The sequence below is a fragment of the Garra rufa genome, chromosome 8 (assembly GCF_049309525.1).
Source record: "Garra rufa chromosome 8, GarRuf1.0, whole genome shotgun sequence".
In the NCBI taxonomy this organism is placed as follows: domain Eukaryota; kingdom Metazoa; phylum Chordata; class Actinopteri; order Cypriniformes; family Cyprinidae; genus Garra; species Garra rufa.
This window is the reverse complement of record NC_133368.1, coordinates 6,628,102-6,642,837: the sequence shown is the minus strand read 5'-3', so window position 1 is coordinate 6,642,837 and position 14,736 is coordinate 6,628,102. Positions and strand designations below refer to the sequence as shown.

General features: G+C 36.7%; 1 protein-coding gene across 2 annotated transcripts in view; it reads left to right on the top strand.

Moving 5' to 3' along the window:
• Window positions 1-14,736, top strand: part of pard3bb (par-3 family cell polarity regulator beta b) — a 456,057-nt gene that overhangs the window by 202,523 nt on the left and 238,798 nt on the right. For both annotated transcript variants that reach the window (XM_073845438.1, XM_073845437.1), the window contains exon 12: window positions 10,646-10,831. In XM_073845438.1, coding sequence (XP_073701539.1) covers window positions 10,646-10,831 — 186 coding nt within the window. The remainder of the gene's footprint in view (window positions 1-10,645; window positions 10,832-14,736) is intronic.

Genomic DNA, 14,736 nt, shown 5'->3' with positions numbered 1-14,736 from the left:
AGGTAACAACACAGTATTAAAAAATCAAAAAGTGTAAACTTTTGAACAGGGTCATTTTTAAAAATGTAATTATTATTTTTCCTTGTGGACTATATGTAAACCTCTTTTATGTGAAATATCTTATTCAGGTCAGTACTAAATAAAAAATGACATGCATTTTGTATGATCCCTCTTATTTTGGTAAAATAATATTTTGCTGATTTTGCAAGGTTTATGTAAACTTTTGACTTTTGACAACTGTATATCACCAGAGCCTATATTTTTCGGCTGGTATTTGCCATTTCTTAATTATCAGCATTGGCTAATGCATCAGACTTTTATTTGAACTCTTTCCCTACCAAACACCAAATTTTCCAAGTTTCCAACGTTTTCACTGTGATACACCCGGGCTGCTATTACGCATCTTATGAATGGGTCCAAAATCTCCAGATTAAAACACAGGCGAGGAACATGCAGAAACGAACAATCTCATATGCAAGCAGATGCAAATTAAAAATAATGTGATCATCAACAGTAAACAGCATATAATTGAAAACTACCTAATGTTATCAAGTGAAATGTCAATCCAGGACATTGGACTGTACAAGCTTTAGGGGTGCTGATGGAAGCAATCTACTGCATCTTTGCTTTGATCATTGTATTGAATATGATATAGAAATATCATATCTGAATTTGAGGAAAAGAGTGGACAATGTCAGCGACTGTCTCTTTCTAACAGTTATGTCTAATAACTAATAAAAGTTAAGTTTACATTTGTCTAATAAATTATTACCATTAAAAAAAAAAATCGGTATCATTATTTATAACAAGCTCGCTGTTCACCAAGGCTGTAATTTCTAATCCAACCAAAGTAAAGTTGTCTTAGTCAAGGCTCAAGTTAATTTTAAATGCAACTTAAATCATATCTTACTATGACAGGGAGTTATACGTCACAGCAGGCCCTCAGCACTGTTTGAACTAAATGTTTACTTTGTGTTTTTTTTTTTTAACATCCAGAGAATCAATTCAGCTCTTGTTTAACATCGCATCATTGATTGTCCAGGAGTGTCTCTCTCACTCCCTCTTTAACAGTCTCTCTTTGTTCCTTCCTCTTACTAGACTCTGATAAAACACCTGTTTTTTTGCCTTTTCAGTCTGTTCAACACTAAAGAAGCTAAAGTGACCATTAAAGCTCAGTGTGTGTTTGCCGCATTAACCGTCTGTAACAGACTCTCTCTCTGGCCTTGAGTCTTGATTTCCTGAGACCCTATGGGCAAACCAAAGGGGGGAGTTTTGAGAGGATCAATGAGAGATAGACTAACAGTGAAGGACGATGGCTTTGCTGCCACATTTCCCCTTCCTCATCCTTCCTTCCCCCTTCCATGGGTTAAATCAAGAGGAAATGGATGGAACAAGTACCGTGACCCTGGTTTCCTTTTGCTGTATTTTCCTCATTTCAAGGAGGTACAAATTATTTATTTGCCACTGTTACCACTGTTATGCCTTGCATAGATACTTCAGTGTTTTAGTCTGTTACAAACTCTAAAGAGATGGCTACCTAGACAGCATTTTAGGCATCACCGGTACATTCCAGATGAGAATGCTTTAGTAGGAAAAGTATGTAGTAATGAAACTTATTTTAAAAAAGCTGACATATTGGGTTACACTTATTAGAGCAGTGTTTCCAAAGTGTTCCCTGTTATTAACACCAAAGGAAATGTTCCTGGTAGTTCATATTATAATGGGTAACATTTAGCATTATCATCAGTATTGCTAGAGGGGTCATTATTCCTGCAATTAATTTTTTAAGCTAAACTCATTTGGCGCTGTGGGTGTAAAACTGACTCTCAGGCTTTAATGAGACACCTGAGCTTGTTTGTCTTTCACAAGATTTGACAGTTGTGGGGGCAGCCATGCAGAAACTTTCCACAAGAAAGACCTGACGGCAAATTTATGTGGAAAAGAAAATCCAAAAGGGACGTTTAACAAAAGTGAGATTGAAATATAACCCAAGCTCGACAAATGTACTATCACCCATAAGCAAAACACGCTGTCATTTGTACAAGACCTATAAAGAGACTGATGCATCAGCCAATGGCAAAAACATTGTAAGATGAATCCATAAAGTGTGCAAAATGTTTGCAGTGGTTTATTACTGCTGAGTTGTAGAATTTTTATGCAGTTTTAGAAATTTAGATTTTTTTTGTGTGTGTGGTAGTTATGTCAATTCTGAGTTGTATTGACAGACGTGATGTGATTGAATGAGTTTGAGACAGAGTTTTGCAGAAGAAAGAAATAGAAGTGAGAGCAGTAAGCGCAGTTTAGAAAATCAACTACAGTACTTTCCGGTGTCTTCATATGATTTTAATAGAGTCATATGATTTAAAACACTTGCAAGTTGTGTTTCTGTTTTGTCTGTGTATAACCATTTTTGAAGGCAAAATCCATTAATTTCAATAAGAATCAACACCATCTGGAAAAGTTCAAATGATTTCCCAACTCAGATTTCGCAACAAGTTCAAGCTGGTCACATGGTGACAAATTGGTTTGAAAGTGACTTCTGTGTTCAAGGCATAGTTCACCCAACTCATTTCCTCATGATTTACTCACCCTCAAGCCATCCTAGGTGTAAATTACTTTCAGATGAATACAATGAGTTATATATAAAACAAATATGTCTTAGCTCTTCCAAGCTTTAATAATGGCAGCGAATGGTTCATAAGATTTTCCAAGAAAGTGCATTCATCTACCATAAAAAGTGGTCAACATGATTTTGAGGGGTTAAATAAAGGCCTTCTAAAGTGAATGAAAGTGTTTGTGTAAGAAAAATATCCAGATTTAAAACTGTATAAACCATAATCTCTAGCTTTCGCTAACTGTTGTATGCGCGTCCAGCAGAAGATGTAGGATGTAGGCGTAACGTGAGCTCCGGTGAAAATATGCTTGTGAGAATATGTCTTGTGAGAACCAAGTTTAGTTTACAGCAAAGAAAAAACAGTCTCTTTTTGGCTTATATCGAAATCCTCCGGCATTTTTCTTTACAAATCCTTGTTTTGTACTTCTAATTTGTGACTGGTGTTTTGTTTTGCTCTCTCCGCTGCACTTCTGTGTTAATTTCACGTTCGTTCAGTAGCTTAGTAGAGGGTGGAGTAAATCATGGGGAAATGTACATTTTTGGGCGAACTCTCCGTCAGCAAAATATTTAGCTTAGCAACATGCTAACACCTGACCCTTGAATCCTTGGTATCAGCTGTAAATGTTAGCTGAGTCTCTCCAGTGAGGAGCAGTATTTGTGTGACTGTTGTGTAGTCTTCATATCGGTCACTTCAGATCATGGTTTTGGAACAGAGCTAGATGTGTTTGTGCATTTATTTTCCTTGATTTTAAAGCTTAGATAAACCGGTGGGACGGCGTCTTGCTCTCACTCGGTCATTAACAGCGGCAGTCGGCTCAGACTGATGAATCTGGGCATGCCAGCATTCCTCTGGCTGGCTGAGAACGACGACTGCTGAGTCTTGTAGCCCATTAAGAGGATTGATACATGGACATTCTCAGTAGGAAGTGATGAGGTTGGCTAACCCTACATGTTCACTGGTGTGAGGTGGGTATAGCATGAGTGAGTGTTTCCAATTCATTCTGTGTGGGAATGACAGCCTCGCTCAGGGGATTGTGGGATTGACAGTGGAACATCAATATTTGAGAAATGCTGAACTTGCATATAATGAAAAACAGCTGGTGGCAGCCCAAATCTGTGTAAGATGAAGGGAAGTTAAGGTTGTATTTCAGTTTGTTGCAGATAGTGCTGGATTTTTAAAATACATATATTTGGGTCACTGACGTATAAGGCTTGTGTCCACCAAATGTGCTCTGCTGAAAACGCCTGGCTGTGTTTTTACCTAAATGATTCAAAGCTGTGTTTTTTTTTTATAGTTTTCTTTTTTTTTTTTTTTAGTAATAGTTGATCATGAGTCCCATGTTTGTCCTGAACAGTTAAACTGCCCGCTATTCTTCAGAAAAATCATTCAGGTCCCACAGATTCTTATGTTTTTCAGCATTTTTGTGTATTTGAACCCTTTCCTACTATGACTGCATGATTTTGAGATCCATCTTCTCACATTGAGGACAACTGAGGGACTCAACTATCACAGAAGGTCCAAACGCTCGCTGATCCTCCAGTTGGAAAAACAATGCATGTACTGTAAGTATCTTCTGTAGCTTCTGAAGGGCAGTACTAAGTGAGAATAAGAATAAGAAGATATTTAGGCAAAATAAGAAAAATCTACACACCTTTATTCTGTTCAAAAGTTTACACCCCTTGCTCTTAATGCATCGTTTCTCCTCCTGGAGCATCAGTGAGCTTAAAAATTGTAGGACCTGAAGGATTTTTCTGAAGAGAACAGAGGGCAGTTTAACTGTTCAGGACAAAGAAGGTAACAACATTCAGGTAACAACACAGTATTGAGAATCAAGTCTATGTAAACTTTTGAACGGAGTCGTTTTTATAAATGTAACCATTATTTTTTCTTGTGGACTAAATGAAATAGTCTTTTATGTGAAATATCGTATTCAGGTCAGTACCAAAAAAACCAAAAAAACATGCATTTTGTATAACATTTTGTAGATTCTGAAAGGTGTATGTAAACTTTTGACCTCAACTGTATCTGATTTTGCAGATAGTTTACTTATGGATATAAAAATGTTGATGTCTGTTGCTGTTGTACAAGGAGAATGTAGTAGTTGGTTGGTGTGGAGTTTGTTCCGCCCTTCCTCCTCTGTGATTGGACAGCTGACTAAAAAGTGACAGTGATGAGCGCTGCGTCTTACCCAAAGTGGAACGTTCTTCAACTCTCAGTGCAAAAAACGCAGAGCGTGTATTGCTTGGTGTGAAAAAAATCACTCGTGCCTCGTGCCTCTCCAACTGAACAACTGAAAAAGAAACTAGCCTCAGGAAAACATGCTTTGTTAGACACATGGCCTAAGAGTGATGCCTATAAAAGCAGTGTTATTTTAGTGTCTAGAGGATAAAAAATAAAAGAAAATAGCAACAAAAAAAGAACTTTAATTCAACATTTTTTGCATTTCAAATATTATATACATTTTAATAATCCATTGACCTACGGATTTGATTTGAATTGGGATAAAATGTTGTAGAACCTCGTCAACGAGCGTGATCAGATGATTGCCGAGGCATTTCCTTTAGATTTTACAACATGTTCCCACAATCCTCCCATGTCTGCATTTTCAGAACTATTGTGGTCAAAAACAACCAATTCCTTGGCTGTAGCTTTATAATTCCTTGATGTGGATATCTCTTCCAAACCACTGCTTTGGTTTGGCACCAGTTTCCTTTGAAAGACACATGCATCTGTTTTAAAACCCATGCATGCTTCCTGCAAAATCCCCAATGAGTATCAGAAAAATATTACTCCCCAGGTGGGTGAGTTATACATCACATGCAATTGACCGTTTTCCACAAAAGGTCTTTATGTGGTGTGTTTTTGTGGCCTTACAAAGCTTTGTTTACTGTAGCCATTGTAAAGCACTCACTCACAGAGACCGCATAGGTCCGATGGCACCCCGAATCCCTGGAGAACCGCCCTGTTTCCTCTTCCTGTCCCCACCAAACACACATACGGTGTCTCTGTCTCCCTGGAGCGCAATAATTCTGAGGGACCTGTCTGCTCGCTCTCAAACAATAGAGACAGAAGCCTAAATGTATTTGCAAGTGACTGACACAGGGAGAGCGAGAGGTTATGAGAGCCGGCGTGATTTCCTGAACGAACAGCTGCGGATTTGCTCATCTTTAAGCCCTCCGAACGTCATTCGCTGCTGTACCTATAGTTGACGGTGATCCATCTGCTTCGGCTGATGACATCACATGTCTTGTTCATCATTAAGACGCTTTCCACGGCGGAGGAACAGATGTTGAGTATGCAGATTAGACAACGCAAGCCTAAGACATATAGATGGTGCTTATTCAAACACTTATGCCCTTTGTCAGAATTGCAGTTTGAATGACTTTGCTTGTCATTATGATTAAAACAATAAAGCTTATTGGAGAAAGGCTTGTGCTGGAGACATATGTCTCACACAGGGGTACACGCTGACTGATAAACCCTTTCTAGCCGGGGAAAATGGCTGAAGGAAATGCGATGTGGCATTTTGATTCAGAGCGGGGTCCTGGCAGGGGGCTCGGCTGTGAAATATCACGACTGTTAGCATACAGGAGCGCTGCTAGCTGTACACACAGTGGGGTTTAGCCCTGTGATTTCCCCAGCTGATAGACTAGCTTTGTCTTCATTCAGATCCTTGCATGCCTGGTCTTACGGTCTTTCATTTGGATTTAGTTACTCAAACACATCCGTGGATGAACAAATGGGAGGTTGGTTAGCCAGATAAAGCTCATGTGTGTGTTCAGGTCATTTGAAAATGGCTTTGGCACACTTTGTTTTCCTTGTTTGAACAGTTCTGACACGTACAAGTTGGTCACTCTGGCATTTGGAAGTTAGTTTGAGGGCATTTAGGCCGTCTACTCAGGGTTAAATTCTGTAAACCCCTCTCTTTTTCCTCTCGTCCCGATGACACACGGTCAGCGGTATTTTGCTGTCTTCACAGAAATTCGCAGAGTTGCTGAGTCGAGCGTGTGTTTGTGAGTGCGTGACACTAATACTTTCAAAACCCGCAATCCCACAGTAAACAGAGATAAACCAGGCCTTGCTGACCCACACATACTCCGTCTTAGCTGGCCTTCTCAACCCTGTTCATTCCTGTAATAACATTTCGTAATATTTACAGTTCTCACGGCTCCTGTCAGGTCTAGGGATTCTGTACACTGCTGGTGGTGCGTCACATGTCTCTCATGTGGTGTCTGGTGGGACGAAGGGCTATTTCATTTTTTTTTTTTTTTTGCTTGTTTTTATAGCATTTTACCTGGAGTACATTTACAATGTTTACCAAAATGTATTACACATTTAGGTTTACAAGACCATTTTCCATCAACTGTCTGAATTAAAACAGGCTGTTTTTGCTACTGTACCTTTAAGACTTCTGTTTGTTTACAGCAGCTTTACAGAAAATCACAATGCGTATGTGTTATGTATTCTGATTAATCAAGCAGGTGAGATTTTCTATGTACTATATATTGATTTACATGAGTATACTGTATGTATGCAGATAGAGCATATATCAGGGAAGTTTCCTCTGAGGAAAAAAATTGCATATTACAAAAATGAAACAACATCATATTACAAAATATGACATTAAGAAGTGTATAAATTAGTGGTGGGCCGTTATCGGCGTTAACGTGCTGCGTTAACGTGAGACTTTTATCGGGCGATAAAAAAAATATCGCCGTTAATCTATTCTCAAAATTGGGTTGGGAGCTGGGTCTAAACTACGCAAGCTATGATGACTTTCACCTTGATAGTTTAACGCGGATGTATACCAAAGACTATAGAATATGGTCGCGCGTTTATGTCTCCTCCGCCAAAACACAGACGGGATCACGTCGTCCTCCATTCATAAAAACCGAACCTACTATAGCGCGAAATGCCACGTAAATTCGTCGTTTTTTGGATTCATAAATCAAATATGGTCTGTCACTTAATTCAAATCGCGATATGGACTAGTGTCTGTGAAAACTGGAATGCAAAAAGACCGTTTTAATATGAATCCGGTATGTTCCGTTTGCCTAGCTGTATGTATGAAATTCATACTATGAATGGTGGAGACGCGCTTTTACTACAAGCATACTGAAACACACGTGACGCTCCCGGTAATTTTTGGCATTTGCATCTCACATGAACAGATAAACTCAATCTCCAAAACTGCTGTGAGTGTCACTTATACCGTTTCATTTGAGAAAACTCGCATCATGTCATACTGTATACACAGAAACTTCACGGCAACCTGTCAAAATAAAAGTACGGTGTAACATGTTTAGTCATTATTTGGGTAGCACACATATTCTGAATGCCTTCAGCAGAATTCAAATTAGCCATTTTAATCTAGATTAATTCCAAGATTTAATCTAGATTAATCTAGATTAAAAAAATTTATCTATGCCCACCCCTAATATAAATCAATAGTTTTTCTTAAACAAACATTGCCCAACATCAAGTTTGGTGAGGGATAATTGAGAATAAATGGGGAAAGTCATGTGAAAGGAGGCAATGCCTCCATTGCGATATGACTGGTTACAATTGGCTGTGATTGGTTTATGCTTCAAATCCCTCTTTTTGTGTTCATGCACGTTCGCGAGTCAGTCTGAATGAACAATATAAATTTTAAAAAGTAAGTAGATAACTCACAGACTTACAGTTGAGGTCAAAACAATACATCTTGCAGAATCTGCAAAATGTTAATTATTTTACTAAAATAAGTGGAAATATACAAAATGCATGTTATTTTTTATTTAGTACTGACCTGAATAAGATATTTCACATAAAAGACATTTACATATAGTCTACAAGAGAAAATATTCGTTGAAATTATAAATAAATTACCCCTTTCAAAAGTTTACATACACTTGATTCTTAATACTGTGTTGTTACCTGAATGATCCACAACTGTGTGTTTTTTTTTTTTTTGTTGGTTTAGTGATGATTAGTGGTTGTGACTACCTTGTTTGTCCTGAACAGTTAAACTGCCCACTGTTCTTCAGAACAATCCTTCAGGTCCCACAAATTCTGCGTTTTTTTTTTTTTTTTTTTTTTTAGCATTTTTGTGTATTTGAACCCTTTCCAACAATGACTGTATGCTTTTGAGATCCATCTTTTTACATTGAGGACAACTGAGGGACTCATATGCAACTATTACAGAAGGTTCAAATGCTCATGATGGTTCAGAAGGAAAAATGTTTTGATACTTACATGTTTCCCAGAAGACAAAATAAGTTACATTTACCCTTTTCAAATTCAAAAAGTTTTTGCACCCTGGCTCTTCTGAAGAATCAGTGAGCGTATTCTGAAGCTTCAGTGAGTGTTTGAACCTTCTGTAATAGTTGCATATGAGTCCCTCAATTGTCCTCAGTGTGAAAAGATGGATCTCAAAATCATACAGTCATTGCTGGAATAGGTTCAAATACACAAAAACCAAGACATTTGTGGGACCTGAAGGCATTTTCTGAAGAACAGCAGGGAGTTTAACTGTTCAGGACAAACAAGGGAGTCATGAACAACTATCACTTTAAAAAACAAAAAAAAATAAATAAAAAAAAACACAGTGGATCATTCAGGTAGCAACACAGTATTAAGAATCAAGTGTATGTAAACTTTTGAACGCGGTCATTTTTATAAATTAAATTATTATTTTGTAATATGACTATATGTAAACGTCTTTAAAGTGAAAAATCTTATTCAGGTCAGTACTAAATAAAAAAAATGCATTTTGTATAATCCCTCTTATTTTGGCAAACTAATTAACGTTTTGCAGCTTCTGCAAAGTGTATGTAAACTTTTGACCTCAACTGTATACCTAACCACTTTGTTACATTAAAATGAGACTTAAAATGGCATGAAAACATGATCTATTGGAGTTTTTAGTGAGTAATCAGCTTGGTGAAATGTAAAGTAAATCTCTGCCTGTAACTAATATTTACAGAGCTTTGATGAATGATGATTTGAAAAAAATATATTTATAATATATAGTTCATAATATAGTAATATGTGATAATGTAGTTCACTGCTGCGTGATAATATAATTTATACTTTGTGACGATAATCTAGTGATGACAAGGCTGGTACTGGATCGATGTAAATAAATGCTATAGTATGACTGCACAGAGCTAGCAATCTATTAGCTTTGAACACATGGTGCAACCAACTTAAGTAGAGAAATAGTTGCTAACTATCTAGTATTAACTTACTCCCTACAGGAGAGAGCAGGAAGGCTGAGATCTGTGAAGCCTATAGATGCTATAAATGGCCTTTTGGACTGAGGAGGGAGCATTAGAGTATGATTACATGGTACATCAAACTATATATATATATATATATATATTAAAAGAGCAAGGAAAAACCTGTTTTTGAAGATATGTCTTATTTAATGTGCATCAGGATGCTCAGACAAATAGTATGATGTGTAACTTGTACCATTAAACACTGTTAGACACTTTGGCGTCAGAATCTCTTTCTCTCTCTCTCACTCTCTCTCTCTCATTATGTCTTTCCAGCAGAAACTATGCCATTATATAGATCAAATACATACTTCTTTTAGACCTTTTTAAACCCATTTTCTCCTCTATTTGCTTTCCTTTCTTCTCTGCAAAGAAAGCCTGTTCCTGTGGCGACGTAAAAATAATTTTTACCACGCAGATATAATAATGTCATTTTTCCCCTCCCTTTTATTAACATTGATTTTAAAACAAACTTTTGCCGAAGAGATGTACAGGTAATTTTAGCATCATTATGGCAAGAGAACAGACAAAGAGAAAAGAAAGGAAATGGGGAAAAGCGGGAGGGAGAATGCAGCGGGAAGCTGAGTGTGTGGACTCCATAATGGAGAATGGATTATGTTTCTAAATGACCCCATTGCCATCACAGACAGAAAAGAGGCATGAAAAGGTTGAGCTATTCTCTGCTAAAATAGTGGGCTTTTTATGTTCGAATGGAATGACCTGTCTTCTTCCTCGTCTCATTCTCTTCCGTCATTGTTGTTTTCCCTTCAGAAAGAGGAGCAGGCCCGCTTGCTGCTGTCTGAGGAAGGCAAGGAGCAGCTGATGTTTGAGGTCCCTCTCAATGATTCGGGCTCAGCTGGGTTAGGGGTCAGCCTGAAGGGTAATAAGTCCCGTGAGACCGGCGAGGACCTGGGTATCTTCATCAAGTCCATCATCCACGGAGGAGCAGCTTTTAAGGTAACACATCTCACAACTTTTTTTTTTTTTTTCTTGGGTCCAATTAAATGATCTCTGTGAAATAGTAACCCACGATAATCAATAAATCCACCCCAATATTCATTTCAATAAGTAATATGTCAAAACAGGAATGGAACTTGTCATTTCATGTGGTAGCACCTTTGAGTTAACAGCACAAATCTTTAGTCATCCAAAAAAAAAAGCAGTAATATTGTGAAATATTTTTACTATTTAAAACAACTTTCTATTTGTATATATTTTAAAATGTAATTTATTCCTGTGACCAAAGCTAAATTTTCAGCATCATTACTTTAGCCACATGATCCTTCAGAAATCATTCTAATATGCTTATTTGCTGTTGAAGAAACATTTATTATCATTAATATTATTATCAATATTATTTTTTTTTTATATTTAATTCTTTGATGAATAGAACGATCCAAAGATCTGCATTTCTCTGAAATAAAAAACCTTTGTAACATACCATTTAAAAGCTTGGAGTCAGTATACATTTTTTTCGGGGGGTGGAGAAATTATAGTAATTCATACAGCCAGCTTTGATCACAAAAATAAATTACATTTTAAAATGTATTCAAATAGAAAACAGTTATTTTAAATAGTAAAAATATTTCAGCATTTTACTGTTTCTGCTGTGCTTTGAATCAAATAAATGCAGGCTTGGTAAGCAAAAGAGACTTTAAAAAAACATTAAAAAACTTTTGACTGATATTGTATTCAACACAAGCAAAGATGCTTTAAATTCATCAAACGTGATGATAAAGACATTTATAATGTTGCCAATGATTTATATTTCAGATAAATGCTGTTCTTTTGAATTTTCTATTTATCAAAGAAACCTGAAAAAAGTTACTTAACAAAATAATAAAAATAAAAGTTTTTTGAGCACCAAATCAGAATATTAGAATGATTTCTGAAGAGTCATGTGACTGGAGTAATAATGCTAAAAATGTAGCTTTGTTCACAGAAATACATGACATTTTAAAATATATTCAAATAGAAAACAGTTCTTTGAAATAGTAAAAATATTTCTAAATGTTACTGTTTTTGCTGTACTTTGGATCAAATAAATGCAGGCTTGGGGAGCAAAAGAGACTTTAAAAAACATTAAAAATATTACTATTCAAAAACTTTTGACTGGTAGTATATTAAAGACTTTTTCATTGTTACAAAAAATTCTATTTTAAATAAATGCTGTTCTTTTAACTTTGTTAAAACACTGTTCATTTGAACTTCCTTCCGTTTCTTAAAAAAATAAGCAAGAAAACTAGGATAAATTACATTTTAAAACAAAAAGCATTCATTTTAATTTGTAATAATATTTCACAATATTACTGTTTTTATTACATTTTTTAAATCAAATAAATGCAGTCTTGGTGAGCAGAAGAGACTTAAAAAAAAAAAAAAGATCTTACAGATGCCATACTTTTGAACTGTCTTAATTTCTTAATTTCTTCTTTATTTAAAAATATTTTTATTCAGCAAGGATGCTTTAAATGGATCGGTAAGTACCTTGTATTGTTACAAAAGATTTGAGAAAAAATCAAGCAAAAAACTTCAGCCAAACAAAAAATTGATACTGTTTTTATTGTTTTTAATTAAATAAATGCAGCCTTAATGAGCATAAGAAAATTATTTTTTAAATAAGTAAGTAAAGAAAGAAAGATAAAAAGAAGCAAACTTATGGCTGAAGTATTTAAATACTTTTTGGGGGCCATCGCAACTTAGGAGGTCAAAGGACAAAGTCAGAAGAATGGCATCCCTTGTAAAATGAGAGAGGTAATAAAACGTGTTAATAAGTAAAATATGTGTTTGAATTTTTTTTCCATGACCAAGACACTCATGAAGATCTATTAGATGTCCTCACAGTGTTAAACATGGCTTTAGGCTTGTGAGTTGAGACTGTAAATAGGTCACGATCCCTGTTAGCTACTCTTGGCATGTGTTTTGGTTCCCTTGACCTCTGACCTCTGTCCCCTCCACTGAATAGGGTTTCATTTGACCCTAACAGACGGGATCAGGACTGTCAGCAGGGGTGCTGAGTGGACCCTTCTTGTGTATTTCTATAGGCTCATCTTTCTGTCAGTACTAACATGTTTTTTTTCCAACTGCACCTGTTCATTTTCCAGTTTTACATTTGGTCACATGGTACTGAAGACAGATTGGGTGGTTGTGCCCGTTTGTTTAAATAACATTAATCTCGATGATATGGATTTTTGCAGGTGTTCAAATGATTGGAAATCTGCACTCTGTGTTTTTTTTTCTTTAACCACAAGATAAGTGACATGATGTCTATACATGAATGTCTCAGTGGGCTGCACAGATTTTATGCGAACCAGTCTCAATAAAATTCTTCCAGCTACTGCTTTGCTCAGCCAAGTGAAAATGTGCTTGTCAGACATGTGGATTTGTCTGTGTGTGTGCGCGCATCTGCCCAAAGCATTCACATTCATGTGCACGGGTGTGTGAAGTTTACTTGTGAAGATAAGGGTTTGATTTGCACCTGACTGAAGCATCTCCTCGCTTTGCTTTGTCAGGCCTTTTGGTTGGAAAAGCTGCTTTTGGGTTTCCGAGGTTGTGTGGCAAGAAAAGAACTTCTTAAATCGCTATCATTCTGAAGCTTCAGAGTCAGATGATCCCATTGAGAGGGGGGTAGAGGGAACCACGGCAAGGTGATGCGTCTGAGTTATCATAGCACAGTGGAACTCTGGGTAACACGTTTCTAATTCCCCATCCAGTCCCCAGTGAGAGAGTTCAGAAATGGTGGAGCGCTGCCTGTGTTAGCTTCAGCACATTAATGCTAATTAAAAACTCTCCGAGCCCATGTTAATGAGTTGGAAGTGGCCCGAGTCTGTGGGTGGGATGCATCTTCTCCCCAGAGCCGAAGTGGGAAGGCTAGAAGAGGCTGGGGTGAACGGCAGCGTCTACTTGCAAAGTTACTGTTAGCTTGCACTTACAAAACTGAGGGAAATGCCATGTGGCAGCAGTTATATTATGTACCGAACATGTCCTAGAGCGTTTTATTCTCTTGTACTTTTGCTTTTCTACACCATTGATTTGGCCTTGGGCTTATTTCAGCAGATAAATTGTTTTCAATTCTGGTTAGCTTTATTTTTTTTTAGTTATTTATTTAGTTATATTATCTTTTGAGGTTTTTGAGGATAAGATTCCAGGATTGTTCTCCATATAGTGGACTTCAATGGGGATCAACGGGTTGAAGGTCCCAATTGGAGTTTCAATGCAGCTTCAAAGAGCTCTACAAGATCCCAGCCAAGGAATAAGGGTCTTATCTATCAAAACAATCTGTCAATCTTTTTCTAAAAAAAAAAATGAAAATGTACAGTTGCAGTCAAAATTACTCAACCCCCCAGAGACTGCAGTACTTTACAAACACAAGCTTTTCTGAAGATCCAGGACGGTAATGTCAATGTAATGTAATGTTTTTGAGTTATAGGATTCTTTAATAACACAGCTGTGTTATAATTATTAAACCCCTATTCAACGTCTTTTTTATGGTAGGGAATTAAATTGTCTTAAAACACAATTAAGCTTTTAGAAACTCTATTTAAAAAACAGAATTAGCTTGAGCAGTTACGCATACTGAAGTTGAATAGCAAATGTGGTAAGTCGACAGAGCTCTCACAAAAGCTATAGAGGAGAAATAGTTTTATTTTATTAGAAAGTCTAAGGCTGTATGAATATTTCCAAGACATTAAAAGTTCCTAGAGACACAGCTGGCCGCCTTATTCCTTAGTTTAAAGCGTGTTGTACCAGAAAACCTTTGAGCACAAACTCATAATATGATCCGAGCAACTAAGAAAAATGTACAGCCAAAGACTTGCGAGATGAAAGAACACTAGACAAGTATGGCCTTCATGTTGAGGCAT